Consider the following 27,538-nt stretch of genomic DNA (forward strand, 5'->3'; position numbering starts at 1 on the left):
TTTGCTTAATTCTAAAAAAAATATTTTTAATAAACAATAAATATTTACATCACAAACTACATATCCTTGTCTTTGCAAATTCTAGATGTCATTTCTTGTAAAGGCTCCAATTCCTTGGCCGATATCATGTCGAATTCTTGCACAAAGTAGTAAAAATGTTTATAGCAGGCATTTACGTGAGCTTCCTAAAAATGGAAAATTGTTTAATACTTGATAATGATATATAATAAATTATTACGCACAGCGCTAATGCTCACAATCCTGTCAAAGTGGTGTATATAGACGTGGACAAAAACACGAAACAGTCGGGTTAAGATTTTACGACTTATAGCTGAGAAGTTTTTTGGAAAAGGAACATCTGAAAAAAAATGTCATGGTTTTAGTTATTTTCACGAGAAGTACTGTTGCTGAGTATAGAATATTCTAAACTAAACTGCACCCTCAGTTTTTGTTTGACACATTTCAATAACTTTAAGATTGGTATTCTCAGAATACCCTTATTGACATTTTCTTAAAATTATAAATTTATGTCTTGGGGAATTAGAGTAGTATTATATATTCACGTGAATACAATTATTTAGATCAAACTAAAAACTTTACCAGTGGAGACGGGAAAAACAGATTCATTATTAATTTGTGTCTCAATCCAGTCCATTAAATGTTCAATATATTTCTGGGCTGAGAGGGCTGTTGGCTTTTTGTATCTGAAATTGTACAAATTCATAGTTTTTCGAGCAAGGATTAATGTCTTTGTTTACTTACAGATCTCCATCAGCCCACAAATATTCATACCGCGAGCCCCCGGACATTGTAGGGCAGGTTGTTTCGTTGCAAAACTCAGAAACTGTACCATAAATGAGATTTATGCGATTAAAGAAGTCCACAACTGAATAAGAACATTTGTAAATAATTAAATTTATTATATAATATTATAATTTAATAATTCTTACCATGCACAGCTAGCCAGTCGTTCAAATTCTCACCTTGCGGCAGACGCACTACTTGCCGAAGATTAATCCCAGATTGCAGACTGGCCTGAGCCTGCTTATGTAGAGAATATCTTATCGTTCCCGACGCAAATGACTTCTTTGGCTTAAAAGTCTGAAATTAAGTTTGAAAATGTTTCAATTGTATACCTTTTTTTTCAACCAATCTTACCTTGCCCTTTTGAAAAAACTCTAAAAATCCATTTAAGGCCATATTGTCTTGTTTGAGATTCCGGTAGTAAAGTAATTATAATAATTTCGCACATAAGAGTTTATACTGATAACAAACGTTATAGATTAATTAAGGAATTGTCAACGCTGCTTAAAAGTAATGTTTACATTTATTCTGTATTCTTCTGCATTTATATGCCGTGTAAGAGATGTGACAAACCATCGATACATTGGTTCACTGATAAGTAATCGCATAGTTTTCTAATTATCTGAGTCCCATAAAAAATCGTTTCACTTTCCACTGTTCCTTTCTACCTAAAACATTTTAATTTGTTTTCTATTCTTTTTATTTTAGATTTACTTTACTTTTTTAAAAATATTTTCTGAATATGTAAAGACAGTTTGTATTTGTAGGCATAAACAGGCGAGATCCATTAGTGGACATCGCCATTTAAATTTTGAGATTATTTAAAAGTTTGATTCTGTTTTAATATGTTGTCTCAATTAATTTTATAAAACAAAAGCAGAAACAAGTATTTTTAAATAGTTCGAAAGAGTTAAAAACTCATTTAAAAAGTATGCTCACATGGATTCGGGCTTGCACATTGTCCAATCATTCTGCTGGTATTTGCCTTGTGGGATTTTGATAAACCCTAAGAAAGTTTATACAAATAAGGGTTAGAAGATCCCTTTCATTCGTTTAACATTCTGCAATTACTTTTTTTAATATTATAATTATTTCTTACACGGGGACGTTTAAAGCGTAAGTATTAACGGAACATAATACAATTAGTGTAAATTAATGAACATTTTAAAAGCAAAACTGTTCATTCTTAATGACCAATGTGCGATTGAAAGGGTAAACCATAAATAAAACAAACTGGGTTACATTTATTACATGGTGATTATTTTATATAAAGAAATACAATGTTTTATTCTTGTTTGATGATTCCGATTTCCTGAAGCAACTGGTCATTGTTGATGGGAGTGCTATTTTCATTTAACTGTCTATTCCATTGAATTAACTGTAATAGAGATATATAAAAAAATTTGTTGAACTTGGCACGGAAATCTAAATACCGACGCGCTCCAGTTCGGTCCGCAATGCAACTACTGCCTTCTCCCGATCCGCAACCAGCTCCTCAAGGTACTGATACCGCAGTTTCTTACGGGCCCGACATTCTCTCGCACTTTGCCTGCTACGTTCTAAAAAAGAGAGCAAGGAAAAAAAATATTTATACAGCCAATTTAATTTTACAAACGTAATCAAAGAATTTTCTGTGTTATCCCCGTAAGTGTAAGGAAAAAAATAATCCTTTGGAAGACACTACTACTGACACCCCCGTATGTAATAATTTGTTTTATAATAGTGTTTGTTTCTCCGAAATTATAATACCATCAGAAATTTTTTTATTTTTCCTTACCAAGTTTGGCCTTGATATCCAACTTTTCTGTCGACGTCTTTCTTCCTGGTTTACGTCCTCTTTTTCCACATTCCTTGCGGGTCTGCTAAAAATAAATTATTACATATAAATATTTATTTTAAAAGCATACATTTTATTTAAACAAAAAATTGAAAATTAAAAAAAAAAGTTTGGTAAGTATGTTAAAATAGACTGTCTGTATATTAAACAAAAACAATACATACATACATAACAAAAATACATATACAGTTTAAAATCAACAATTCATGGGTTAAAAAAAAAAAAAAAAAAATTATAATTAACCTGCTAAATATATATACATTTTTGTATAATAAACTGCCAAGGCTATATTCAGATTTAAAAAGAATTTTGAATTAAAGCGCTCTTGACATGTACATATGCAAACACACATACATATGTATATGTACATACATATATTTACATGAATGCATAGCCTTACTACGCATTAAGACAAAGTTCTCAAATTTACCTAAAAGCACTAAATAAAGTCATCAATTATTATATTACCGTTATCGTTTCCTCTGTTATCGTCATTTTATTACTTTGGATTTCCATTTCAGCCATTACAACTATTAAAAAATGCAGAATCTATGTAATTCTTTGTTATTATGCGTCCTTTCGTAAATACTAGGGATGTCAAAAATATATCAAAATATCAATATATCGATATTTTTTGCAAAAAAAAAATATATTTATATCGTGATATTTTTTTAGCCAAATATCAAAATATCGATAGTTTATTTTTCGATATTGTTTGATACTTGCATATCTTTCTCTCATGTACATAAGCATGCCTTATACCGACTGGGACAGCGATCCGGTGTAAAGGGCTGCACGGCCGAATTCAAAACGACTTATGAGACATTCATCTGCCAATGAGTTGAATGAATTCGGCTGCGAATTGCAATGAATGTGTGCGCCGCCGCTGTACTCAACTCATCGAACTCACACATAGAGAGAGCGAATTGAATGCCGAAAGAACCAGGTAAAAATAGTGAGTGCGATGAATGACGCATTGTTTCCTTTTACGTGAGCTGTATTTACTATTGCGAAATTAAATAAGAGTCAATAATACAATGTTTATTTTCATTTCATGTATGTATATTTCGCTTAAAAACTAATTATTAATTTTTTTCTTATTAAATATTATTTATATTAGAATGTAGAAACATAATTTTATTTATGCTTTCTTGATTTTTTGATACACTGCAGCGTTTTTCAGTAATTAAGTTTCTGGCATCAGAAAACGCTCTCTCAGAAGCTGCGCTAGTTGCTGGTATACAAAAAATCTTACAACTAGTCTTAAATAAAAGGGGAAACATTTTTTTATGGTCGGTCCACCAACTAAGGCAATCAAAAGTATCTGAAAAAATTACACTTGTGTTACAATAACCGTTTATTTCCTCGTCTATTTGATTTATTAAGGTTGTAGCTTTTTGGACTTCGATGAAATCAATAAATGCATCATCATGACAAAGCGGCGCACAAATTGTATACTGAGTATTCAGTCAATTCTATGCTTCATTCATTCATTCATTCCGTTTTGCACACACATTCATTCAATGCCATTTCATATGAATACTCAAAATTGCGCTGAAATGAGAATACAGTGCGATGCGAACTCGATCAGCTGAATGCGTTGTACTCAAATTAGAGTACACAACTCAAAAATAAGAGTACACAATACAAAAATTTGAGTGGAGCCGTGCAGCTCTTTAACCCGGTGGAATTCTTGTACTCGGGTAGCTCAGTGTCGTCAGAGCGGTTAGAGTCGGCTATTAAGTGCGTTGTCTTCGACACACGCAGCCGCATGACCGCCACATAACGGAAAGAGTATTTTTAAAATCCATAAACAAAGACTTATGAAACTAATAAAATAACAAATGTAGCAAAACGTATTTTATTTTTTATATTTTTTTAGTGCTTTTACATTAATTTTAGGGCAAAAGTCTTGTTTCCTTGTTGTTAGCTTATTTACGCGGTTAAAATTTTGAAATTCAACTGAAAAAAAATCAAAAATATCTGATATATCCATATTTTTTGGCGATATATTAAATATCATATCAATATTTTTCTTAAGGAAAATATATCAGCGATACGATATTTTAAAAATATTTGACATCCCTAGTAAATACAATAGATAACAATAAACAAACGAAGCCAAACCACTTCATGGTACATAGCCAATAACATCTCAACCGGAACGATGGAATTAAACATACAAATTGAAACGGTCGAAAAAAGCTACGCTCCATGTTCCTAGATAAATAGAAAAATCCACTTTGTTGAATTTTCCTTATTAAATTAATTTCTAAACGGTTATAGCGAAAGGATTAAATAACTTAATTTGGAAGTGTCTGTTATTAGAGCAGAGTGTTTCTAAATTCAAAAAACGGACGGAAAAACACAAAGAACAACGTAAAATTTCAAGTAATTGGTGCAGCTATAAACGTTAAGTAACCAAATCATTATCAAAAAATTAAATATAAATTGTATTGTCTTGCTAAGGTACTTCAGAATATCAGTGAAGCGCTTTTTCTTGCAGATATGTGTTTTTTTTAACTGTTTGTAAAGAAAACCTAGCTGATGGACATTTAGACCGCAGTTCACTCAGCTCTGAAGAACAACATTTTCAACATTTCACACGGGGAAGGTTCAAGTTTTTCCGCTGGCGAACTTGTTTTTCGATCTGAGTTTTCAGACGTTTAAGAAATCAATTAGATTTTAGACTAGTACATAGATCGACGAATTCCGTTTGATAGCTAAGAGAGAAAGCGACAGACAAACAGATGGCGGACACTTTATATAAAGCCCTTTTTTCACCCCGGTACTTAGATCGACGAAAAATCCAGAAAAATACAAAGTCTTCTGAAATTAAATCTAGGTCAAGGTTCACCAAGCTCCAAGCTTGTTACAACCTTTGTACACTGGCCGATTTTTTCTTTCCGCGGTATTTCACAATTTCCTTTAAAGGCCCTCTCCCGCAAATATGTTTTTTTTAATTTTTTACTGTTTGTCGATAAACCCAGCTGATTGACACTAAGACCGTAGGGACACTCAGATCTGATGAACTCTTAATTATTCGGTCACACTGGATAGATTAAACTTTTCCCGGGCAAACTTGTTTTTCGTTTAGAGTACTATGCTTAAAGGGGAAAGTACCATCTAGTTGCTACTACCATAATTAAACTTAATGTATACACAAGTCTTAGCATTTACCTTGTATATAAATTATGTGTTATTCTTGTGCATTTAATTTTTTAGTGAGTTGTAGTAAGCTCGAGAATTCTAGTTAAAAAACATGGTATTTTAAATAACATTACTACATTTTGTAAATATGAAAGACACTAATGTGATGGAAAGTCCCTTTTTTAAGGGCCCGGAATACTATAAATAAACACAAATTTCACCCGATTTCAGTGTTCCAAATGCGAGGATATTTTTAAAAATTAGCATTTTTGCAACGAGTTTAACCACCCTGGTTGAAAACTTGATATAGATACAAACGCTAAGTGTCCGGCGGTGATAACTTATTGATTATTTATTTTTCAAAGCAGGTATCTGAAAGGATATCGCAGTTACTATAGATGTCTAGCATGGGCGATCAGCGTGGGACAAGAGTGTATGTCGGGAACCTGACCGACAAAGTGAAAAAGGACGATCTGGAGGGGGAGTTCACAAAGTACGGCAAGCTGAATTCGGTTTGGATAGCATTCAACCCCCCGGGCTTCGCATTTGTGGAGTTTGAGCATCGCGACGATGCCGAAAAGGCGTGCGACATACTGAACGGCTCCGAATTACTGGGATCCCAGCTGCGCGTCGAGATATCGAAGGGGCGTCCGCGCCAAGGTAGGCGTGGCGGACCGGTGGAAAGGGGCCGGCGCGGCGACTTCGGCCGGCACAGCATAACGAGCAGCGGCAGCGGCGGCGGTGGATTCCGACAGCGCGGATCCAGCGGCTCTTCGAGTCGCCACACGGAGCGCGGCTACAGTTCTGGCCGATCCGGGGCCAGCAGCTATAATGGACGGGATGCTGGCGGGAGCGGCTTTAATCGCCGCGAGGTTTACGGCGGGGGACGCGAGAGCAGCCGCTACAGCAGTGGAAGCAGCGCCAGCTACGGTCGCACTGGCGGACAGTCAGCTGGGCGATTCCGGTCCCGCTCGCCGGTGGGAAACCATCGATTCTAATGACAACACCACTCATAGTTGCTTAAGGGTTGCCTATGAGTAAAGATAAATAAACAATAACTTAAGTGCGACCGTAAAACGCAGACTCGAAACATTTAAAATCGTAGCATTCGATCGTTTTCGATCGGCCACCTTCACATCAAATCAACAAAACTGATAGTCGTCGTCTCTTCATTATTTATTTTACGAATACCCATTAACATGACAATTGCAAGCACTTAAAATTTAAGTTATAACGTAGAAAACTAGTAAGAACAAATACGCTAAGACTCGAACAACGTCAAACCAAATTCTAGAAGTACGCAATTTTAATAAAGGAAATGCGTAAAGTTTCTCGTATACGTACAAGCTTTCGCAAAATAATTGGTCTATATATTAAAGATCTTTAAGTATTCGGAATTGTGTAGGTCTTCGCTTTTACAGAATTTTTAAAATAATCTAATATACCCTTCAAAATGAAGCAGTATAATTATACCCGGTTCCGGGGAAAAACGCGTTGCAGATCTCCAAATGATTCGATCTGAAAATTACCTGTCCGTTTTTCTGCATATTTAACTGGATCTTGACGACAATAGGATCGGTCACCGCCAGGTGTTTGCAGGTACACCACCAAACAATAATTAATATATTGACTTTCTTTTGGTAAGAAATATTGCATTACTACTATTTAAAATAATTTTTTACCTATAGAACAAAAAAAAAATTTTGGAGCCTTCTATAGATTTGGTAAAAAAACGCAACCTCTAGCCAATGCTTCAAGCGCCTATCTTAAGTTATGTATATCGGGCTATGACATACCGGCTCTTCGGTTCTAGCATTTATGTTTTATTTTATTTAACAAATTGACAAGTCATTAGTTAGTATATTTCTTAAAGATCACCTTGAGATTCATTAGCATGCATAAGGTTCTTAAAAATATTAAAGCAATATTTGTCTGATGAAAATGGCGGTTAGTTAGTTAGCCTAAGGGAATTCATTTGGTGCAAAGTGACTGCAGATACTCTTTTTAATGAAAAAAAAAGAAAAATAAAAAATTGGTTAATACGGTAAAAACTTGGTTTTTATTTGTGTGTCGCATAAATTAGTATATTTAAAAAAAATGGGTTTACAAAATGTTCCTTAAAATCAAAACTGAAAATTGAACCTGCACGGTGATACTTACCCAAATAATACCCTTTTACATGAACAAAGCGATGAAAATAAAATCACAGCAAACATGAAGTCAGGGTAAAAGAAACAACTACGAATTCTTCAGCAGAGGATGACCCAAGACAAAAATTTGCGATTTTATTCAATTATTAATATAGACACCAAAATCGAATTCTTTAAATTTAAATCTTACTTTAATTTTTTTCTTCGTATTAGTATTCCACATACGAGGGTAAACAGGCAAATTGTTATATTTTTGAAATAATAAACTCTCATTGGTCAATTATCACTCATGAGGGATACCTAAATATGTATTTTCCTAATTACTCACAAATATTTTCTTCTGGAGTATTTTGTATGAGTAATTTATATTAATATATTTCCGATATACATATAAACTATTGGTCAGCTTTAACAGTTTACAACTAACATTTGGTATAAAGACTTTTCAAGCCGATGCAAATATACAAGGTATAATTTTTTGGTTTCCATTCTGTAATTTAATTTACATATGGAAATATGATGTCAGTCATGAAAAAAAAGGTAAAATGGCCAACTCCTACGTTGATTTTTCCCTGATCATAAATACTTAGTTTTTTTCTACTAAATTTAGATCAAAATTTTGAAATCGTTAATGAGGAGCAATAATAAGAAAATAGTTATTGAAATGAATTCCTTAAATTCTATGTAAACATCTAAATTATGCGATAAAATAATTCAAAAATTTTTTTTTTGATGACATTTAGAAAATAACGAAAGTAAATGTAATCCTCGCACATATAACCTTTTATTTAAAAAAAATTAAGACCGAATTTGCAAATCGTAAAAAGTATATTTTGGAAAACTATTTCCATTTCCATATTAATTTTCAAAACTTTTCTATGGCAATAGGATATCCTATGATATAGTCATCCCATTTTTTTATAAAAAAAAATAACTATTTCACGGAAGTATTCGTTTAATGTTTAAAAGCAAGAAAGTTATGTATTCTTTACTTCTTCTTCTTTTTACAGTTATTATATCCAGATAGTTTTGAAACTGTTTGACTTGATTGACGGACGGACGACCGACGGCTATATAGGCAGTTCATGCTGATCACTTATGTATACTTAAAGGGTCAAGAATTATCTTTCGTTGTGTCGTAAACTTCTGACTGAATGGGTAGAGAGAGCAAAGTAGAGCTGAAAATAAATATATATTTAAATTGAATTTTCAATGTTTTAATTTTTGAAAAGCATTGATATAAATGTTAATGAATCGATTTTAATTGAATGTTTGAAGACGGTATCTTGCACAAGAGTGTACCTTAAGCCAGCAACTTGCATGCTGTTATTTTCAGACAAAAATCCATTAACTTAATTTTACACTGTTATACACCTAAGATATTTATTATTTGTTATCCAAGCTCACAAAACTATATCGAATTTCACATCAAAGCTTAAATACACAAAATAATAATAATTAAATATGAATCAAAATAATTGTTCACAATTTTAAACCTCTATAACATCACTTCAAGAAAGTTCAGAATTTTAATCGATTTAAATCGATTTTTTTCTTGAAGTATTGTAGGAAGGGCATTAAAAGTAGCTTTTTTGTTCTACATATCTTAAGAAGGTCAATCCAAGAGATTTTAAACTTTGAAAACCTTATTGATATTACAAAAATGTACTTTAAAAAACTATTAATAGTTATTTTTAATATTTAAAAATTGCATAGTCAATAATTCCAAAAACAGCAATTTTACAACCAATTAAATAGCATCTTTTATCATTAATTTTATTTATTTATTTTATTATTATATATTTTTATGTTTTTATTTTAAAAGGTGCTTAAATTAGCAAAATTTATTTGTATTTACTGATTTTACTTTTTACACGAGCGGTTGAAAAGCAACTCAAGACAATTCGAATTCGTTTTAATACTGTAAGTCAAATTCTTGTTTATTTTTGAATAAATTGTTTAAAAACTAGAAGAGGTAAGACCATCCCACATAATAAGAAAAACATTTGTTCAATTTTATTTTAGCGGATTTCATATGTATTTATTTAAATGACAATTTTTTGTATTATATAGATAATATTAAAAAGATTTAGATAAAATATAATGAAATCTGAATTGGTCTATCGATTGTTACTCGATACTTTTTGCATACACAATTTAATCGAAAAGGCCCACGCACGTCGATTGCGCTACATGTATTTTTTCTCACAACTTCCAGTGGTATCGCTTACCATAAACACCCTGTGGATCTCACGCTTGATAAATTAATAATACACTTAATAGAGCATGAGCTATTGTTTAAGTTTTACACATAATTTAAAAGTTTTATTTGAAATTTCGTGGCTTAATGTGTAACATGTGATAATTTTTTGAAATGCAGTAACAAAAACCTGCTCGGTTGGAACCCAAATACATTTAGCTTATTGACTTAAGCATACCCATATGAACATACATATGTATTAAACAGTAGGCCCATATATTCGTGTGGTGCTGATAGTGTAAATGTGTAAAATGTCTGTGGAATTGTAAATATGTTTTTGTTTAAAGAAATATGTACATAAATGCACAAAAATCGGTGCATATATGTGCACATGCCTATCCATATCTACATATTTCTGTACATGCATATGTGCACTAACTACAATACATACCACCATTCGCAAACAGTTTGTCAAAAAAGTGTGTCTACAAGATAAAACAAAAAACAGTTGCCAAATCAGTCGCTATGTTAAGTAATTCGAAATTACTGTTCGGTGTTTCTAATAAGGATTTTGATTGTTTAAAAACCGCCAGTTCATGCAGTGAAGCAACTTAATTGGTCGAATTCCGTGCACTGACTTCAATAAGAAAATTTTATTGGCAAGTTGAACAATTTGGCAGTCGAACTGAATGTATTATGCCCAGCGGAAAATTGTTATATTGTTTATCTTTGATAATATGTCGATACATATACATGTAAGTATGTTTCACGTGTGTGCCGTAAGTGTGTGCCTGCGTGTGTGAATGGCAATTTTAAGGACATACATACACCGAAGTTGGGCAAAATGCTAAATGAAAAGGGTTTAGGTTAACACTTTACCCGTTCCTGAAATTGTCCATTCAAAACTATTTTATTGCAAGCAATGCATGTCTGTATGTGTACTTGCCTCAATATGTATCTAAGAATGGTTTGCAATTTTCAGATCTACATACAGAAATATGACGACATATAGCCATGAAATATCGGTACCTTAGTAAGAGAAAATATGTACATTATCAAACCAGGAATATTAGGGCCAATCTCTTGCTAGGGCAGTCATATCATATGTTTAGGATCTATTTCTCGTGGTCATGATAAAAGTAGGTTTTTAACTGTCAAATTCCAAACGTTTTCTCATGTTAAAACTTATATCAAAGCTATCATGGGGACAATAAAATTGGTCTTAGTATCTTACATCGCAAAAAATAATTGCAATCTTTTTTTAATATTCTCAAAGAACATGAAGTGATATTCTTTACTAAAATAAGCATACCAAGACCATCATTTTCCTGTTGCAAATATCAATAACCTGTTTGGAGATGTGTTATTTTTAAATATAATGGTAGATCAATTATCAATTATAGTTCTGAGTATATCTAGTTAATTATTTTCTTAAATTTTCTCTAGTTGATTTGCATGTCGGGTTCAAAAGACTTGGAAGATACCATAATTTTGAAAACAAAGCTGCTTTATTAAAGGCCTCAAAAAGAGACCTACCCAATTAGCTAAAAGTCCATTCACGTAATAAAAGGGTATCAAAGCTTATTATTAATGCAGCATTCATTTATATTGGCTTGTTAACTTTTGTCTTTTCAGAACATAAGCATTGAAATGGAGTAAATATAAGTCAAAAACTGGTTTCGAAATAGATTTGAATGGATGCAGCTAACCTAACTTAAAAAAAGACAAGTCTTTTAACTTTAAAAATATGGCCAACACCATTTCGTTAATGTCCAACGCGATACGCAATGTAGTGAGCAAAAAACGTATACGATACAAAGAAAAAGGATACAATTTGGATTTAACATGTAAGCCACTTAGCTTATCCGCTTCCGACTTGAGAAACAAATAATTTAAATAATGCGTATTTTTTTTACAGACATTAATGATAATATAATTGCCATGGGGTATCCGGCACCGGATAAAATAGAGGGCCTATACAGAAACCGTCTAGAGGATGTCTATAAATTTTTGGAAGAAAATCATGGCCAACATTACAAAATATATAATCTATGTTTAGAGCGGAATTATGACATCGGAAAATTTCACGGGGTAAGGTATAACCTTTCCGATCATTGCATATTAAAATAAAAATTAAATTTATACAGAGAGTAGCAATTTTTCCGTTCGAAGACCATAACCCTCCAACGATTGAGTTAATACAACGATTTTGCAAGGATGTTGATTTATGGCTTAAGGAAGATGCGTCCAATGTCGTTGCAGTGCACTGTAAAGCTGGAAAAGGAAGAACGGGTAAGAAAAGTGTCGTGATTCCCTGAATAATTAATCATTATTAATGATTTATAAGGGTGCATTTTACCTAAATTTGTATCTTATCATAAATTGCTCAAGTACAAGATTTAATTATAAACAAGAACTCGAAATTTTAAAACAGTCCCCTATTGCACTTTTCTAGTTGAATTCAGATTCATTGTATTTCGATAGATTTTTTAGACCCATCTAACCAAGTTATCCATATTATTTTAGGTACCATGATTTGTGCATATTTACTGTTCAGTGGACTACAAAAATCCGCTGATGATGCATTAGCGTGGTATGATGAGAAGCGTACAAAGGACCGTAAAGGTGTGACAATCCCATCTCAGCGTCGATATGTTCAGTATTTTTCCAAACTAGTTTGTTCAAGTGTTCCATATGCAAAAATAAGCCTTAACGTGAGTATTTCGAAAACTAATAAAGACTAATCAAGCTGAAACAAAAAATATTATCCAAGGTATGCGAAATACGATTCTCGGAGTCCAGTTTTCTTCAAAACCTAGGCACGGTACAATGTTCAGTATCTGTATTACACGACTCGGCCACAGAAAATGTAAAGCCAGATGTAAGTGAATAATTGGTATTTGTTTTTAAAAAAATTTCATTTTATTTACTCTCGGTAACTTTCTTAGACGCGTTTTCTCGTTAGGTTATATAAAACTTTTCTAAGCTTACCATTAAGACGAGTCATTTAGTGGATAAACTTCCATTTACCTCACAACCCCCCGATTACGTTAAATTTCTTATTTTTTATTTACCGGATTACGTAACTTCCTTTTCTTAGAATGTAACGGTTAAAACCGTTAAAATGTTGATTTTTGCAGATGTCTCCGAAGACATTCTAGAAATCATAAAAATTAATGTTCATGATAAACACATATTTTGCTTTATTAATATTTTGCTATTGACAGTTTTCAAATAGTGAATATCCTTTTATAATAATTTTAAAATGGTTTGTTTATATTTTGTTATAACTATTTTTTTCTGTTTTTAATTTATGAATATGATTCTCGGAAATAATGGGTTTTCCGTCATTGTCCAAGAAAACAAAGTTTGCATATGTATTAACCAAGAGTTTGAACGAAAATAATTTTGTGAGCTATGCAAAATAATATAACAAATTATTTTCTATATATCCATCTAATATCCAATTTATTTATTATTCTTCCTTAAAATTCAGAGACTGAAAACCTGGACGATTGATTTCCAGAAATCATTTGTATTGACCAGTAAACCATCATTAGCAGTTGCGGGTGATATAAAATTCGAACTATTTTGTGATAGTTCAAATTTTATATCACCGGTAAGATCCTCCATTAAAAAGGTATGCCATTTTTGGCTAAATACATTTTTTGTGCGTAATTATTCAAGTAAGTACAGTTGTAATTTTGAAATGTATAAAAAAGTTTAACAATTTTTTTTATGTTCAGTCTGCGAGTCCGATGGAACAGTTAACAAATATATACATACATTAAGCAAATCAGAAATCGATGATGTACATAAGGACAGAGAACATAAATCCTTTTCAGAGGATTTTAAGGTACGTTTCTTTGTTTAAGATCTTGACTTAAATTGCTGGATCATGTGGTCAAATGTAATCACTCTGCACGCCCTTCAATTGTTTACAAGCTTTATTTATTTACTTTTCAGATTTCCATCTTATTTGAGGGAGAGAATTATAGCAATGATGTTCAAGCTGAACCTTCCGAAAAAGAGAAAAATGACAACGTTTTAAATTTTGAAAGATCGGATTATGACAGTTTGTCTCCAAACAATTATGACAGTTTATCTCCAAACTGCTTTCTTAAAACAAAAGTCTTACCTGCAATCGTCAATGATAATACAGCGAAAAGTCAAACAATAGAACCGTTGGATCATAAGGATATAGTTGTAAGTGAAAACACGTTTTGCGCTGAAAATATGCTTTATGTATAAATCTAATATTCGTAGACTAAAATTCAATACGACACATCAACCAATTCTAAGAATACTTCGACTGCGTCTAAACGCAAACAGCCTAACAGCAAACCTCTTTTATCAAGCTTGAATGATTCCACAAAGGAGGAAATAAAAAAAAATCATATAATTAATCAACCGTCCATTAAAAAAAATGATTTAATCAAATGGCAGAATAGTGAAGTTCATATCACCTCTGACACTCGAAGTATAAATGAAAATAAGAACATCAATTACAATTCATACATCACATGTAAACAATCCTCTCCAAAATTCAACTGTGGTACCGAAGAAGTCGAGGAAGATTGGGAATCCGGTGAGTTTTCTGAATCACTTGCAATACTATATCTCTCAAATTCTCCCAGATCTTACTAAAATCTATATGTTCTAATCGAGTAATAATGAAAGTTCTTTTGTTACTTTTTATTTATAATAAGATTTCAATTTGACGTCTTGTCCGTTACCGGTTTTTTTTTTAAATTAATAGTATTAAATTAATTGAACTTGTTTGAAGAGCTTTTTTATCATATATCGTCCACACATTTATATTCTTATTGACTTCGCCAGAATAAACACCCGAGACGATTTAAAAGACTTCTGGCTGAACGATCTCTTATTTTTGATGTATAAAACGAAGCCACCAGAACTGGATTTATATGTCCTCAAGACTTTTACGAGTATACTAGCAGACAGGCTTGCAAAGATCCAATTCCTTTAACAGGGAAGACGATCGATTACAGCTGGGCTCTGCACATCTGTTTAGACTTTAATGTACATAGGTGAGTGGGAGCCCATGCCTGCGGCTCGAAAAGTCAACTAACCGGGCAAACCCTTTATCAGTATCCGCATCGAATCTCATCAATCATCTTTCACCTCTTCATGTAAATTTGTAACCGGACCCCATTTCATTTAATACTTCCAACATCAAAATGTTAAATCCTTCCGATTGTTTTTGAATTCTAAGGTTGTTTTCAATGTTGATCCGATAGTTAATTGAATCAATTTGAATTGTGTTAGAAAATAATTTGCATCTAAATCGGTTCAATTGATGAACTTCCTGAAACAAAATGCATTTTTTTTGTATTTCATTATCATCGAATAAGTTCGGCTTACATCAAACCAAACACTATACATGCTATTTTAATATTTATCATAAAATTGTATGAATATTATTGATAAATTACTAACGACTGATTATTTAACTATTTTTATTTATTTTCAGGTGAATCAACATACCTGTAATCAATGCTTATTACGGACTTATAATTCTTGGTGATTTAGCAAAGTAATTAAAATTGCTAAGTAATTGGCTAATCTATTCGAATTTGTAAATATACTGTATGATATTTATTTAAGTAGTTTTAACAATTATTTTAAATAAACTCATGTACATTTTGTATTGTAGATTTCATTCGAACTTTGGGTTTTTGTCTAAAGTTTTCAAATTATAAAGGTAAGGACTCTAAAATATTTTTGCGAACCGAAGAACAATTAATATATTAAAACAATAGTTTATAGTTTTTAAGCAGATCAAAATCTGTAGGACAGATAAAGTCCATGCTAAGAAAAATTGGTTTTATCAAGCGTCAACGTTAGATCTGGCAAGCAACCTGTATTCTTCGGCTCGACAAAATGACAGCTGATAGCGATCTCAAAAGCAAGATTAAGAAGATTTAATCAAAGCAGCTTTTTTTTATACTTTCCCGTTTAAAAAAATTATAGACGTCGAGCAACCATTTGCTTTTACGAAAAGTTTTCTAGTCTTTAATTTTTGGACAGCTGTCAGGGACACGAGAACCGGCTCTTATTCGGGAAAATATTTTTAAGGAAAGCCCGGCGTAAGATAATAAAGAAGAAAAGAAATGTTTTTTTCCGATTTTTTTTCATCTTTAATTCCCTTTATTTTGGCTGTTGAAAAAAATGTAGCAGCTAAACGGTTTGTTGTTCAGATCTCATTTGGTAGAGGTCGTAACGGTTTTGAATTAGCGGATTTGTGCTGGGATTTGTATATATCAACCCCGCCACGCGCGAACAATACAAATAATGTCCTTAATCAAAGGATTATATCCCTTTGATGTGTACATATAGGGCCTTATCAGAAGAAAAACGATATCTGTATAGCGGTATAGGAATAATGTGAATTTGCCGCACACTTATTTTTCTAGCAGCAGAGCTGCTGGCCACATTTGAATTATTAAAATAGAACGTTTAAACAATGAATGCTAGAAATTGAATGTGTCATTCCAGCCTTAGAATAAATATTTTTTTAATATGATTGATGCACGCTCTTAACACCATATCCACCATTAAGCCGTAAACGACTGAATTGTAAAAAAGTTCTTCAGATAGTTTCAGCACTGAACGAAACTATCCAAAATATTCCCTGCTGTCTTGCTTTATTCCCTTAACTATTTAAAAATTGCTAGGACTTAAGGACTTAAGATGTTCCAGTGAACTTAAATCCACTACGCCGAAAGGGCTTTTGTTCAAGAATAAAAAACAACAAACAAAAAAAAAACAAATTGTTAAATTTGTTTCTTATTCTTTAAGTCTTCAATTAAATGGATGTAAAGTTGCAAGCCCAAAAAATAATATGTGTACATATGTACAATCGTCAAAATTTGAAATCGAGAATGGGGGGGGTCCCCTTAAAGAAATATGTTTGGTGTTCTTCAGCAAAGGGAGAGAGCGAAGGCAAAAAACTGTCAAACAGCTAAGCCCGGTTCTCAGATGAGCGAAAAACAGATAAATTAACATGGCGTTGCCATCCTGGACGTATTTAACTCTCTGTGAAAATGTACTTTCCTTAAGTAACAATGAAATGTAAGCAGTAATGTCTTATTAAGAAATTTATCTCCAAACTGACTAATTAGCCTTATTTATATAGTCAGGGGTGCTCTGGGCTTCCGTCTGAAACCGAACAATGTTGGCTCCGCGTTTTAAAGTAAAGATCCTTTATTTACCCAAAAGCGGATCTTATACGCAAAAGAAAAAAATTCTATAAATATTATTTCCAAATAATCTACAGACGTATAAAATTTATTTTTTATTTACTTCTCTTAAATATCGTCAAAAAATATTGTTTCACTTCCATGTTCCGATATAAAAAGCCTAAATTGATGTCTATCTTGACGCTATCTTAGCTAGCATATATTATTGTGTAAATTTGTAAACTCAGAATTTCGCATCTTAACGTCAATATCTAATTTTAAAAATGACTAATTACTCGGAATTTTTAAAAAAAGTTTTTAGTGATATTGGTCAGCGTTCAGCATATTCGCAAATGTTAATTGGTGTCACTTCAGGATGGTATGTGTTATATCATTGCGTAGCAGCACAGCCCAGTTTAATCAATGCGAAATCTCTGATACTGGCAGTATAATAACTGTTTGCAAACTTTAGTTATGATTAAGAATATCCTAATAGTGAATATTTCACATTCTGAAGAAAGCGGAGAGTTAAGCTAGTTTTTTAATGATTTTTCTTTGTACAACAATTGTTTTTGCATTAGAAATAAGAGTCTAAAAAACTACATTTCTTTGCGGTTCTTGCCGGATTAAGACTGTCTTGGGTACCACAATAATAAATAAAGTACAAAAAAGTGTATTATTTTTCCAAATAAGTTTCAGTGCATTGTTTTGTCTAATAATTTGTGTAAAAATCTCTAAATTTTCAGGGCCACAGGATTTACAACAATGAAGATAGGCAAATTTGCTGCTTTTGCTGTTGGCGGCAGCATTATTTTGCTTGAAATAGCGCACCAAGAAGGACTTATAAAAATAAATTGGACAAAATTGGATAAGACCGTTGATAAGCTCGCCGACAAAGTAGAATCTTCCCTAGGCCGTGAGAAAAATTGGAAAGATAAGGTAATAAAATATATACCAAAGAAATATCTTCCAACCGAAATTCCATGCAAATTGGAAGATATTACTATATATGTACTCAAAATTCATTTTGGTGTTGTTTTCAGACCGAAAGATATGTCGACAACCAACTGGATAGGGCGGAAAGCTTGTTAACTAGAAACAGCAAGAAAGTGTCAAAGTGGTATACCAAACTAATTGGCGACGAAGAGGGCCCGAAAGTAAATGATCTGCACATATTTTTGGCATCATTTTTCGGAGGCGTTGCCCTTGGAATTGCAACTGGATAATTTAATTGTCAATGGCACAAGTACATTTAAATACCATATGGTTATTACAAACAAATCTCACGAAATAAAGTTACAAAATAATATAAAGGAAAATTGATTTGTTTTGATTATTCAATTTTATAAACATTGTTTTGATTAATAAACATTTTCCTAAAAACAGACCCCCTGACTCTGAAAACGTACGTCATCTGGTAGATTTTTAAGATCATTTATTTTATTAAATTCTTAAGTCTACTTATGTTACAGTCCATTCGTTGAAAATACATATGTATGTGAAAAAGCTTAAGTTCACATTTCTGGATTACTTGCTTTAAAGTGGCCCTCGTGCCAAGTTTTTAGACGGTTTGAAATATCTGTGAATGTTGGACGTTTTACTGATTGCTCATGCCAGCATTCGATCATAAGGGAATAAACTGCGGTGGGACAGTTTTCCGGAGCGGATAGTAGTTGCCGTGAACGTATAAGATTGATCACTTCTTGGTTACTATAACCGTAATATGGCTGAAAAATGTATAAGCTTAGATTTTAAGGAATTATATGCAGTTTTATTTTCTTTACCTGCATTCCATAGCTGTAAATTTCCCAAAGAACCACTCCAAATGACCATACATCGCTCTCCGTGGTGAACTTCCCGTACAATATCGACTCGGAGGGCATCCACCTTACTGGTAATAGCGACTTTGACTGAACCCTGAAAAAAAATTAAAATTGTCATAACAACTCAATTATTTTGGTTAAGCGCAAATAAATTTAGATTTACCGATAATAATCTGAACTGTAAATATCTCTGGATAGTCCAAAATCAGATATTTTCACAATCAAACCCTCGTTTACAAGACAGTTTCGAGCTGCTAAGTCCCGGTGAACATAATGATGGGCGGATAGATATTGCATTCCCTCGCTGATTTGCAGAGCTATTTGCAGAAATTCCAGTTGCGAAAGAGATTTGTTTTCGGTGGGTGAGTTTGAGATCAGAAACTCGTGCAGGTCTCCATTAGCCATATACTCAAACAACATACAGTAGGGCTCTTTGTTCAGTACAACTCCTAAAATGCACACTATATTCTGATGCTTTAGATCCGATATTAATTCGATTTCTCGCTTAAAGTCCTGCTGGGTCTTTACTGAGGCGTTTTCCTTTAGAGCCTTAATGGCAACCGTTATGGTCGTTTTATTTGGCTGCAAAAGCTGTCCCTTGTACACTTTACCTGAAATGGTAAAAAATTAAGCACTATCTAATGGGTATTTTAATTAAATTAGGTACCAAAAGCTCCTTCGCCCAGTTCTTCCAAGAACTCAACATCTTGCAGAGTAAAATGCGTTATTCTTAAGAGAGTATTCCTTTCTATAAGCTTAGAGTTCAGTGCTATATGATCGGATAAATTGCCTATGTTTCCTCTGCCAACTTCTTGAGCATTATTCAGCTGCGAATTCCCGTAAATGTTTTTATCGGCGCTTGGTGTATTAATCTGCAAAAAAAAATCTGTCATTTCTAACGATTCCAAAGAATTAAATTAATTACTAAATGAATTGTCAATTTCATTAACTTTAAAGAAAGGAATGATAGTAAAATCGGTATTTGTTACCATTAATAGGTAATGGTAGATAAAGTATTACTTCGAAATAATATAATGCCAAATATAAAACGTTCTATACTTTTGAGAAAAGTATTGCTTATACAAAAAAACTGTTTATCACATTTTACAAAACCAACTTATTTCCGTTATAAAAGAATGGTAATGGTAAATGTTAATCAATCCATTACTTTTAAAAAATTAATGATAAAGAAAAAACATTGAATTACTCTGAAAAAAAACAGGCTAATAATAATTTTTCATTAAAAATTATAATGGTAATGAAAAATGTTCTACTAAAAAAAAAAGTATCCTTAAAATATGTAAATGGTATCACACGATACTATTTTTATAATGGAAAAAAAATACGTCTAATAACACCAAATTTTAAACAATAAATATTGCAAGAAAACTACACATAAAAAAATGGGTATTATAAAAAATGATCGCCTTTTAATTTTATTAATCAGAGAATAAAACTGTACCGGTACACCGCACTTTGTTTGAATTGTCTATTTCATTTTTTAAAATAGTTACATGCTTGAAGGCATACTTACATTATGAATATTCCTCATCCCATAATGCATGATAGATCTCCTCTTGAAAAGTATTACTGCGAATATTATTATAAAAATTAGGATAGTGGCTGCCGTCGTTCCGACAATGGCAATCCAAATTTTATCTGCACATTTTGGTATATCACAAATTTCAATTATCCGCTCACGCGAAGAATCCACAAAACACCAAGGGCTACCTTCCACACTTCCAGGATTTCTAAAAAATTAAATGATTAAGTTCTACATTTTTGTATATCCTGATCTGATAGCTATTTAAATCGCTACTACCTGAAATTGTGTAGATTGCGGTTCTTTATTACATATGTGTTTTATAAAAGCAATCAAGAGAAATAAATCTACTTTGTTCAGGGATACTATCAATTTCTTGTTTAATTTAAAATAAATGAAATGTACAAATTTCAGAGTACACTCTTACCTGCAGAAGTTCTGACCGATGAGCTCTGGAAAATCAGAGATTTCTTTCATTAACCAAGACCATCTTAAGCACGACTTTCCGGAGGCAGACACGTTGGAAACTCCTCTATAGCTCGATCCGTCCTCCCAGTAACAGTTTTCTGTCTTATCCACCTCAATGGTTATTCCCAAGGACAGACAATCTTTGTGTTGGGGCAACTTTTGACAATCCTCGACTCCTACCATTCCGATTACTGGATGCCGTTTGGCGATAGCATATTCCTTCTGACACAGTTCGTTTTCTAGAAGTTCGCACTCCTCCCGGCAAATGCGTTTAAGGTTTTCAGACTCTCTAGTAGGTGGGTATTTACTCGAAATATCAGTACTGAACACATCTTCATAGATAGCGGATTTCTTCTTGAAAATATTAATGTTTTTAATATCTTTAGTTTTGGTTCTCTTTCGGCGAATGGTGATATTTGAATTTTGGTACTGTTTAGCGTTCGTTGCCACGTTGGCAAAGTACAATAAATTCGTGCGTTCAGGAGTTCTGCAAATCGGCATAGAGCTAAAACATAAACTGGGCAAAGCATACGTGCGGCAATTCGCATTCATATCCCTGAAAAAAAAGCAATTAAAATCTGCGTTAATTATTTAAAATTGTATTACTTACTTGGATTCCTTTATTACGCCATATGCGGCTTTTAATCGCTCCTCCAAATCGTTCATGGTGAGGTTCGGGGATACAAAAACATAGGCATTGCTCAAAACATCTCGACAAATAGTGCCATTGTAAATATGACAAATTCCTGACGATTGTTGAAACCTGCAGAGCAATAATAATATACTTTGAAACTAGTAAGAAATAACTAAACTAAATAACTAAAAATATATGGATCTTACAACATCAATCAGCATTTAAAATTATATTACATTTAATTGCGGCTATTATTTAAATTAAGAACAGCTGATTTTAATGGAAATTAAAGTCATACAAACAAAGAAACTGCTTATATGTTTTTGCTTTCTAACAGAAAATACCTACCCGTATATTCTTGAGTCCACATTATGGCTCCCCACATCCTTCCATTTCAATAAAATTAGGAGCAACAAGCACACAATAAATGCAGAATATTTGTCCATATTGCAAAATCTCTGACTAGCAATATAAAACTATTTGCTATTTTAAAAATCCAATTGACATCCCGACTTTCCCGAAAATAGTTTTTTATTTATCCTTTTGCGAAAACTTTATATGACATACAAAATATCATCCCTTTATGCAGCTTGGGGTTGTTGACTTCTTATCGATGTATATCGATACATATGTATGTATGTTCGCATACTGAAAATATTCAAGGCAAAGAAATTAAAGTTCATTTTTAAAAAATAATGGCATTACCAATAATATTACTTTCCATAAAAAATGTGCAATGATTTAATTGTTTACCGTATTTAAAGATATTTAATTTCAGCTGTAACGTAGCCCTTTTCGATCCAATTTTATAAAAAGACAAAACTTTATAATTAAGGAAATGATCACACAATAAACTTAAACATTAATAAATTGAGCTTAACTCCAATGTTGTATTTTTAAAGATCTTGAAATTAAACGTAGCATCCCAATTGGTATAAATAAACTGTTCATCAGTTTTAGTTTGGAAAACAACTCCAAAAACTTCAGTTACCTCCATATTTGTAGATAAACGAAAAACAATTAGATGTATTTAACATTAACAATGTATTTGGTAAAAGCATAAGTAATGATTTAGTTTATTGCTTTCGAGAATATTATTCCAATTTTGGTTACTCCGAAGTGTCTACGTTCTCCTCCGAAAGAAAGCCAACAATGCTGAAGGCAGTTTCCTCACTGACCCAAAGAAGGCCAATGATTAAACCTTCCAGAATTCCGATGACTGCTCCAGCGCAAATATCCAAAACAAAATGACGTTGAAGGATTAGTCGTGAGATGGCGACGCTTACGGCCCACGCTGTGACCGGGAGCAGAAATATAATATGTAGAGGATACAGCTTTGTGAAGAACAAAAGTACATAAAATGCTCTGGAAGCGTGGCCCGAGGGAAAACTAAACTTGTCGGGTCCAATGGTTAGCATATCCTTGCTGGCAACCGGCCTTCTTCGCCGAACGAGCGCTTTTAATACAGCCACAATAACAACATCTAGTATTAAGCCCAACAACATATTAACTTGCATCTGATACAAGCCCTTCGAGCTGAACAACCATATAAACGCAATCCATGAGACAAACCAAGCAATTCCATCGCAGGATATTTCTAAGAATCTGCTATGTATGCGCAGGGATTTAAAGAACGACAGATTGGACACGGCTATAACAAAATGTTTCGATAACTGCACATCCTTCTCCAATAGATATTTAAGTGCTGGCGATGACTGAAATGAAATTGTTAAAATTAGCACTTATCTGTTTGTGAATCACCACAAAAACCAACCGTCTTCATATCGCAAGATGTTTCTATTGTTTTTATTTATTGTTAGTGATGACAGTGCTGATTTGTCATTCGTGGTTTTTTTTTTATTCGATACATCGTAACAAAATATCACCATTAATTGGAACGGTGGATAGGAACACGGAACCGGCAACCTTCTCCTGTTGGTGATTTGAGTGATTCTAGAGTTTTGTTTAAATTAACATTGCATTTTCTTAAGTTGTATGTGATTATTTAATGTTAATACTTTATTTTAATTACAAACACATTAACTATTCATTTTTACATCAATCAGACATGGTTGATGGCAATCGCGCGCCTTTTTGGTTGTACTCCAATCTGGTCACATTGATTTAAGTAACTTTGTTGTGATCGAATATTCCAATAGATTTTCGTATATTGTGTTGTATCCATGTACAATTATTCTCATGCGAAAGTGCCGAAGATAGTTGGATCTGATATTTCTGTAAAATCAATAAAGTTTAAAATGTTCGCAACCTAAGTGTCCAGTGTATAGAATAAATTAAGTAAAAATCGATTTTATATTTCCACAAAAAAATCGGTCAATTGTCTGCGGTAAATGGTAAATAAATATTTTATTACGTTTCACACACACAAAATAGACAATGCCAAGAAAACCGTGCAATAATCGATTGAAATAAATGGCAGGTGTGCCGGTGATGAAAAAATTATTGATATTTAACATAAAATGTCAACTTCCCAAAGTATGTATCTATGTATGCGCAAATATCCAACGTTTACATATTGACACTACCCGAAGACCGCTGTATTATCTTGACTACCAACGACTGCGTTTTTCATGTATAAATTTAAGAAATAGGTTCTATTTAAAAGAAAATCTGAAAATTTTGTAAATTATCGATCCACGTTTGTAGTTTACATCTTACATACATCTATATACTGGAAGAAGTTTACAACCGTTCACAAAATGTGTGTATGTACATATTTACACAGGCATGCATACATATGAACTTATGTACATAGCAGTGGTCCAACATTCCGTGCTTTTATGTTTAAGCCGACATATCGATTTTAAATCATTTTTTCTGTGCGTGCCGCTAAACACTTTAAGAACGGAATGGACAGGCAAAATGAATAGAATATACGTTTAATGTTGCCATAAACTTCTTTATAATGTTTGGGAAACGTTTAATCTCTTATCAATAAAGGTTTGCCATTTAAATTCGGTTAAGTTAGGTATTGAGTTATGCAATTGTATCTTTCTTGAAGAATTTTTAAGCAAAATCTTATACATTTTAATACTTGTATTTTTTCATTTGTATAAGCTCATAGAGTTTATTCAGTTCAGCAATAAAGTTGCCTCCCCTATTTACCCTTCGCAACAACAGACCCATTTAATGTCCATAACATTTTGCCCAAATAAGGCCATTGAAGTCAATGTTTTTCTACCCCCTAATCTCTGAAGAAATTTTCTGAAAACTGCCTCCACCTCTTTACAAGGGAACCATTGGGAGTTTCTACTTCTACTAACATACATACATATATAAAATACTATCCTATTAAAGTTGTGATTTTATTGATTTATCCTATTAAATCGAATTTAATTTTTCCCCTGAAGGCCGATATGCTCCTTGCTTTCAACTAAAAGTAATAAGTAAAAGCAGTATAAAATGACAGCTTGTAATCAGCAACACTACACCGTGGAAGTGGGAGATACCAACTTTACCATTCATAGTCGGTACATTAATCTAAGGCCTATAGGATCTGGTGCCCAAGGAATAGTATGGTGAGTATATATTGATTTTAAAAAATAAGTTTTCCCTACTTTTTAAACGACTCATTGAGATAATAGTCTGAGAACATCATCGAGACCGATTAATGAGGTTTGAGACCGATTAAAAATTAAAAGCCAATTTCGCGGTGCTACTACATTTTAAGTAATTCAACTTTTGTATTTTTGATTTAATTTGGGGCTAAAACTCTCTTGATTTTTGGTTTTGTAAATTCTTTTTCTGAGCATCTATCTATTTCTTAGGGCGTAAAATGGGTTTCATAGGCCCAATATAATCTTAAATTTGTATTATTAAAAAAATCCTTAATAGTAAAAATTTAAGAAACAGTAGGATTTATATTCTTGTGATCTGAAAATGCTTTTTATTTTTAAGTAGTTATTTTATATATAACAAAATTTATTTTAATATTTTATAGCGCTGCTTACGATACTATCACCGAGCAAAATGTGGCGATTAAAAAACTATCTCGACCATTCCAAAATGTAACCCATGCTAAGAGAGCATATAGGGAATTTAAGCTCATGAAGCTCGTCAACCATAAAAACGTAATTAAGCTCTGCATAGAAACTGGAATTTGTTATAACATTTGTTTCGTAATTAGATAATTGGATTGCTTAACGCGTTTACTCCACAAAGAAATTTGGAGGAGTTTCAGGATGTTTACCTTGTCATGGAGCTGATGGATGCTAATCTCTGCCAAGTAATTCAAATGGATTTGGATCACGACAGAATGTCCTATTTGCTGTACCAAATGTTATGTGGAATAAAACATTTACACTCAGCTGGAATAATTCACAGAGTACAGTATATTATTAGCATTACTATTTTGATAAGGCCCTTAAATTATCAAAGTAGCAATTCAAATAAATAAGTCGTATATTTATATCAGGGTAATAATAAATAAATTGCTTTTTTATTTCATTCACAGGACTTAAAACCATCCAATATAGTTGTAAAGGCAGACTGCACTCTAAAAATTTTAGACTTTGGTCTGGCCCGTACTGCAGGGACTACCTTTATGATGACTCCCTATGTGGTCACCCGATACTACAGGGCTCCAGAGGTCATTTTGGGAATGGGCTACACCGAAAACGTGGATATATGGTCCGTGGGGTGCATTATGGGTGAAATGATAAGGGGTGGCGTACTGTTTCCTGGAACGGATCATATAGATCAGTGGAATAAAATCATTGGTAAATTACTGTACATATTCTAATTTGTTCTTGTTTAAATTGTTTATATTTTTTCTTTTCAGAGCAATTAGGTACTCCATCTCCCTCATTTATGCAGCGGTTACAACCAACCGTCCGAAACTATGTGGAAAATCGTCCTAGATACACTGGATACTCATTTGATAGACTTTTTCCCGATGGGTTGTTTCCAAATGATAATAATCAGAATAGCCGCAGGAAGGCTTCTGACGCCAGAAATCTTCTAAGTAAAATGCTAGTCATTGATCCAGAGCAGCGGATATCTGTGGACGAAGCTTTAAAGCATGAATATATCAATGTCTGGTATGATGCTGAAGAAGTGGATGCTGTAAGTGTATACATATAAAATGATCGAATTGAAAAAAACTTAACTAACTAAATTTGCTCCCTTTTTAGCCCGCTCCGGAGCCATATGATCACAGTGTTGACGAGAGAGAGCATACTGTGGAACAGTGGAAGGAGCTAATTTATGAGGAAGTCATGGACTATGAAGCACATAACACAAATAATAGAACGCGGTAGAGAACGACTTTTTCCCCTTAGTCAGTCACAAAAACTAAAGCTTACCAACAATACGGCATGTATTGTTAAATTATTACAACAAATAAAATATTCAAATTGTATTTAAAAATATAGTAACCTTTAAAAAAATAAAATCAATATACAAAAATTTGTAACTTTTTACTTATTCTCATGTATTAAGCCGGTATTATGATTTTAATTTAAATCTCTTACAATATATCTTGATTTTATTAAATCCTGGCCATGGAGTAACAAAAGATTTCAAAATCGTAAAGATACATTGCGCATAAAAACTTTGTATTTGATATTATTCTCGTATGGTTTTTAATCTGCACGCAGAATAATATACCATATAATAACCATTTTTATTTTAAATAATAATAATAATAGATTAAATCGCAAAGTAAGATACAGTTTTTTTTAAAAGTTAGAGCTTAATAAAATATTT

General features: G+C 32.7%; 8 protein-coding genes across 11 annotated transcripts; 4 read left to right on the forward strand and 4 right to left on the reverse strand.

The window, feature by feature from the left end:
* On the reverse strand, positions 1-1,382 carry LOC108046947 (MOB kinase activator-like 3). The gene is made up of 7 exons (XM_017126933.2): positions 1,326-1,382; positions 1,159-1,263; positions 951-1,101; positions 763-886; positions 601-704; positions 243-358; positions 1-185 (listed from the first exon to the last, which is right to left on the reverse strand). The coding sequence occupies exons 2-7, from the start codon at positions 1,198-1,200 to the stop codon at positions 57-59; spliced, it is 666 nt and encodes a 221-aa protein (XP_016982422.1). The 5' UTR covers positions 1,201-1,263; positions 1,326-1,382; the 3' UTR covers positions 1-56.
* Positions 1,383-2,042: 660 nt separating this feature from the next.
* LOC108046954 (REPTOR-binding partner) lies at positions 2,043-4,790 on the reverse strand. Its single transcript, XM_044459930.1, has 5 exons — positions 4,734-4,790; positions 3,110-3,226; positions 2,582-2,666; positions 2,238-2,363; positions 2,043-2,182 (listed from the first exon to the last, which is right to left on the reverse strand). The coding sequence occupies exons 2-5, from the start codon at positions 3,164-3,166 to the stop codon at positions 2,166-2,168; spliced, it is 285 nt and encodes a 94-aa protein (XP_044315865.1). The 5' UTR covers positions 3,167-3,226; positions 4,734-4,790; the 3' UTR covers positions 2,043-2,165.
* A 1,268-nt stretch (positions 4,791-6,058) lies between these two features.
* LOC108047144 (RNA-binding protein Rsf1) lies at positions 6,059-7,162 on the forward strand. The gene has a single exon (XM_017127233.2). The coding sequence runs from the start codon at positions 6,190-6,192 to the stop codon at positions 6,787-6,789; it is 600 nt and encodes a 199-aa protein (XP_016982722.1). The 5' UTR covers positions 6,059-6,189; the 3' UTR covers positions 6,790-7,162.
* A 2,984-nt stretch (positions 7,163-10,146) lies between these two features.
* Positions 10,147-15,817, forward strand: LOC108047010 (phosphatidylinositol 3,4,5-trisphosphate 3-phosphatase and dual-specificity protein phosphatase PTEN). 4 transcript variants are annotated; one of them, XR_001769410.2, is made up of 12 exons: positions 10,147-10,896; positions 11,777-11,988; positions 12,060-12,232; positions 12,289-12,433; positions 12,668-12,855; positions 12,915-13,022; positions 13,638-13,827; positions 13,888-13,997; positions 14,108-14,347; positions 14,408-14,729; positions 14,981-15,192; positions 15,636-15,817. XR_001769410.2 is itself a non-coding variant. In XM_017127038.2 (12 exons), the coding sequence occupies exons 3-12, from the start codon at positions 11,889-11,891 to the stop codon at positions 15,653-15,655; spliced, it is 1,596 nt and encodes a 531-aa protein (XP_016982527.1). In that variant the 5' UTR covers positions 10,147-10,466; positions 10,609-10,896; positions 11,777-11,888; the 3' UTR covers positions 15,656-15,817. The 4 variants fall into 4 exon arrangements, 3 of the variants coding, with proteins under 3 accessions (XP_016982527.1, XP_016982535.1, XP_016982546.1); XM_017127038.2 differs by lacking the exon at positions 14,981-15,192 and having other exon boundaries at positions 10,147-10,466; positions 10,609-10,896; XM_017127046.2 differs by lacking the exon at positions 14,981-15,192 and having other exon boundaries at positions 10,147-10,454; positions 10,609-10,896.
* Positions 15,818-17,549: 1,732 nt separating this feature from the next.
* LOC108047115 (FUN14 domain-containing protein 2) lies at positions 17,550-18,662 on the forward strand. The gene is made up of 3 exons (XM_017127198.2): positions 17,550-17,722; positions 18,090-18,282; positions 18,387-18,662. The coding sequence occupies exons 1-3, from the start codon at positions 17,628-17,630 to the stop codon at positions 18,567-18,569; spliced, it is 471 nt and encodes a 156-aa protein (XP_016982687.1). The 5' UTR covers positions 17,550-17,627; the 3' UTR covers positions 18,570-18,662.
* A 90-nt stretch (positions 18,663-18,752) lies between these two features.
* Positions 18,753-22,593, reverse strand: LOC108047102 (tyrosine-protein kinase transmembrane receptor Ror). The gene is made up of 8 exons (XM_017127173.2): positions 22,160-22,593; positions 21,788-21,940; positions 21,137-21,733; positions 20,701-20,917; positions 19,834-20,038; positions 19,330-19,777; positions 19,128-19,260; positions 18,753-19,070 (listed from the first exon to the last, which is right to left on the reverse strand). Exons 1-8 carry the CDS (start codon positions 22,255-22,257, stop codon positions 18,858-18,860), a joined length of 2,064 nt encoding a protein of 687 aa, XP_016982662.2. The 5' UTR covers positions 22,258-22,593; the 3' UTR covers positions 18,753-18,857.
* A 243-nt stretch (positions 22,594-22,836) lies between these two features.
* LOC108047110 (phospholipid phosphatase 6) lies at positions 22,837-23,670 on the reverse strand. Its single transcript, XM_017127184.2, has 2 exons — positions 23,586-23,670; positions 22,837-23,526 (listed from the first exon to the last, which is right to left on the reverse strand). Exons 1-2 carry the CDS (start codon positions 23,592-23,594, stop codon positions 22,921-22,923), a joined length of 615 nt encoding a protein of 204 aa, XP_016982673.1. The 5' UTR covers positions 23,595-23,670; the 3' UTR covers positions 22,837-22,920.
* Positions 23,671-23,927: 257 nt separating this feature from the next.
* Positions 23,928-27,238, forward strand: LOC108047133 (stress-activated protein kinase JNK). The gene is made up of 7 exons (XM_017127223.2): positions 23,928-24,165; positions 25,183-25,350; positions 25,773-25,902; positions 25,959-26,156; positions 26,286-26,550; positions 26,613-26,896; positions 26,965-27,238. Exons 2-7 carry the CDS (start codon positions 25,235-25,237, stop codon positions 27,088-27,090), a joined length of 1,119 nt encoding a protein of 372 aa, XP_016982712.1. The 5' UTR covers positions 23,928-24,165; positions 25,183-25,234; the 3' UTR covers positions 27,091-27,238.
* The last annotated feature ends 300 nt before the right edge of the window (positions 27,239-27,538 follow it).

The sequence above is a fragment of the Drosophila rhopaloa genome, unplaced genomic scaffold (assembly GCF_018152115.1).
Source record: "Drosophila rhopaloa isolate 14029-0021.01 unplaced genomic scaffold, ASM1815211v1 contig_2, whole genome shotgun sequence".
In the NCBI taxonomy this organism is placed as follows: Eukaryota; Metazoa; Arthropoda; class Insecta; order Diptera; family Drosophilidae; genus Drosophila; species Drosophila rhopaloa.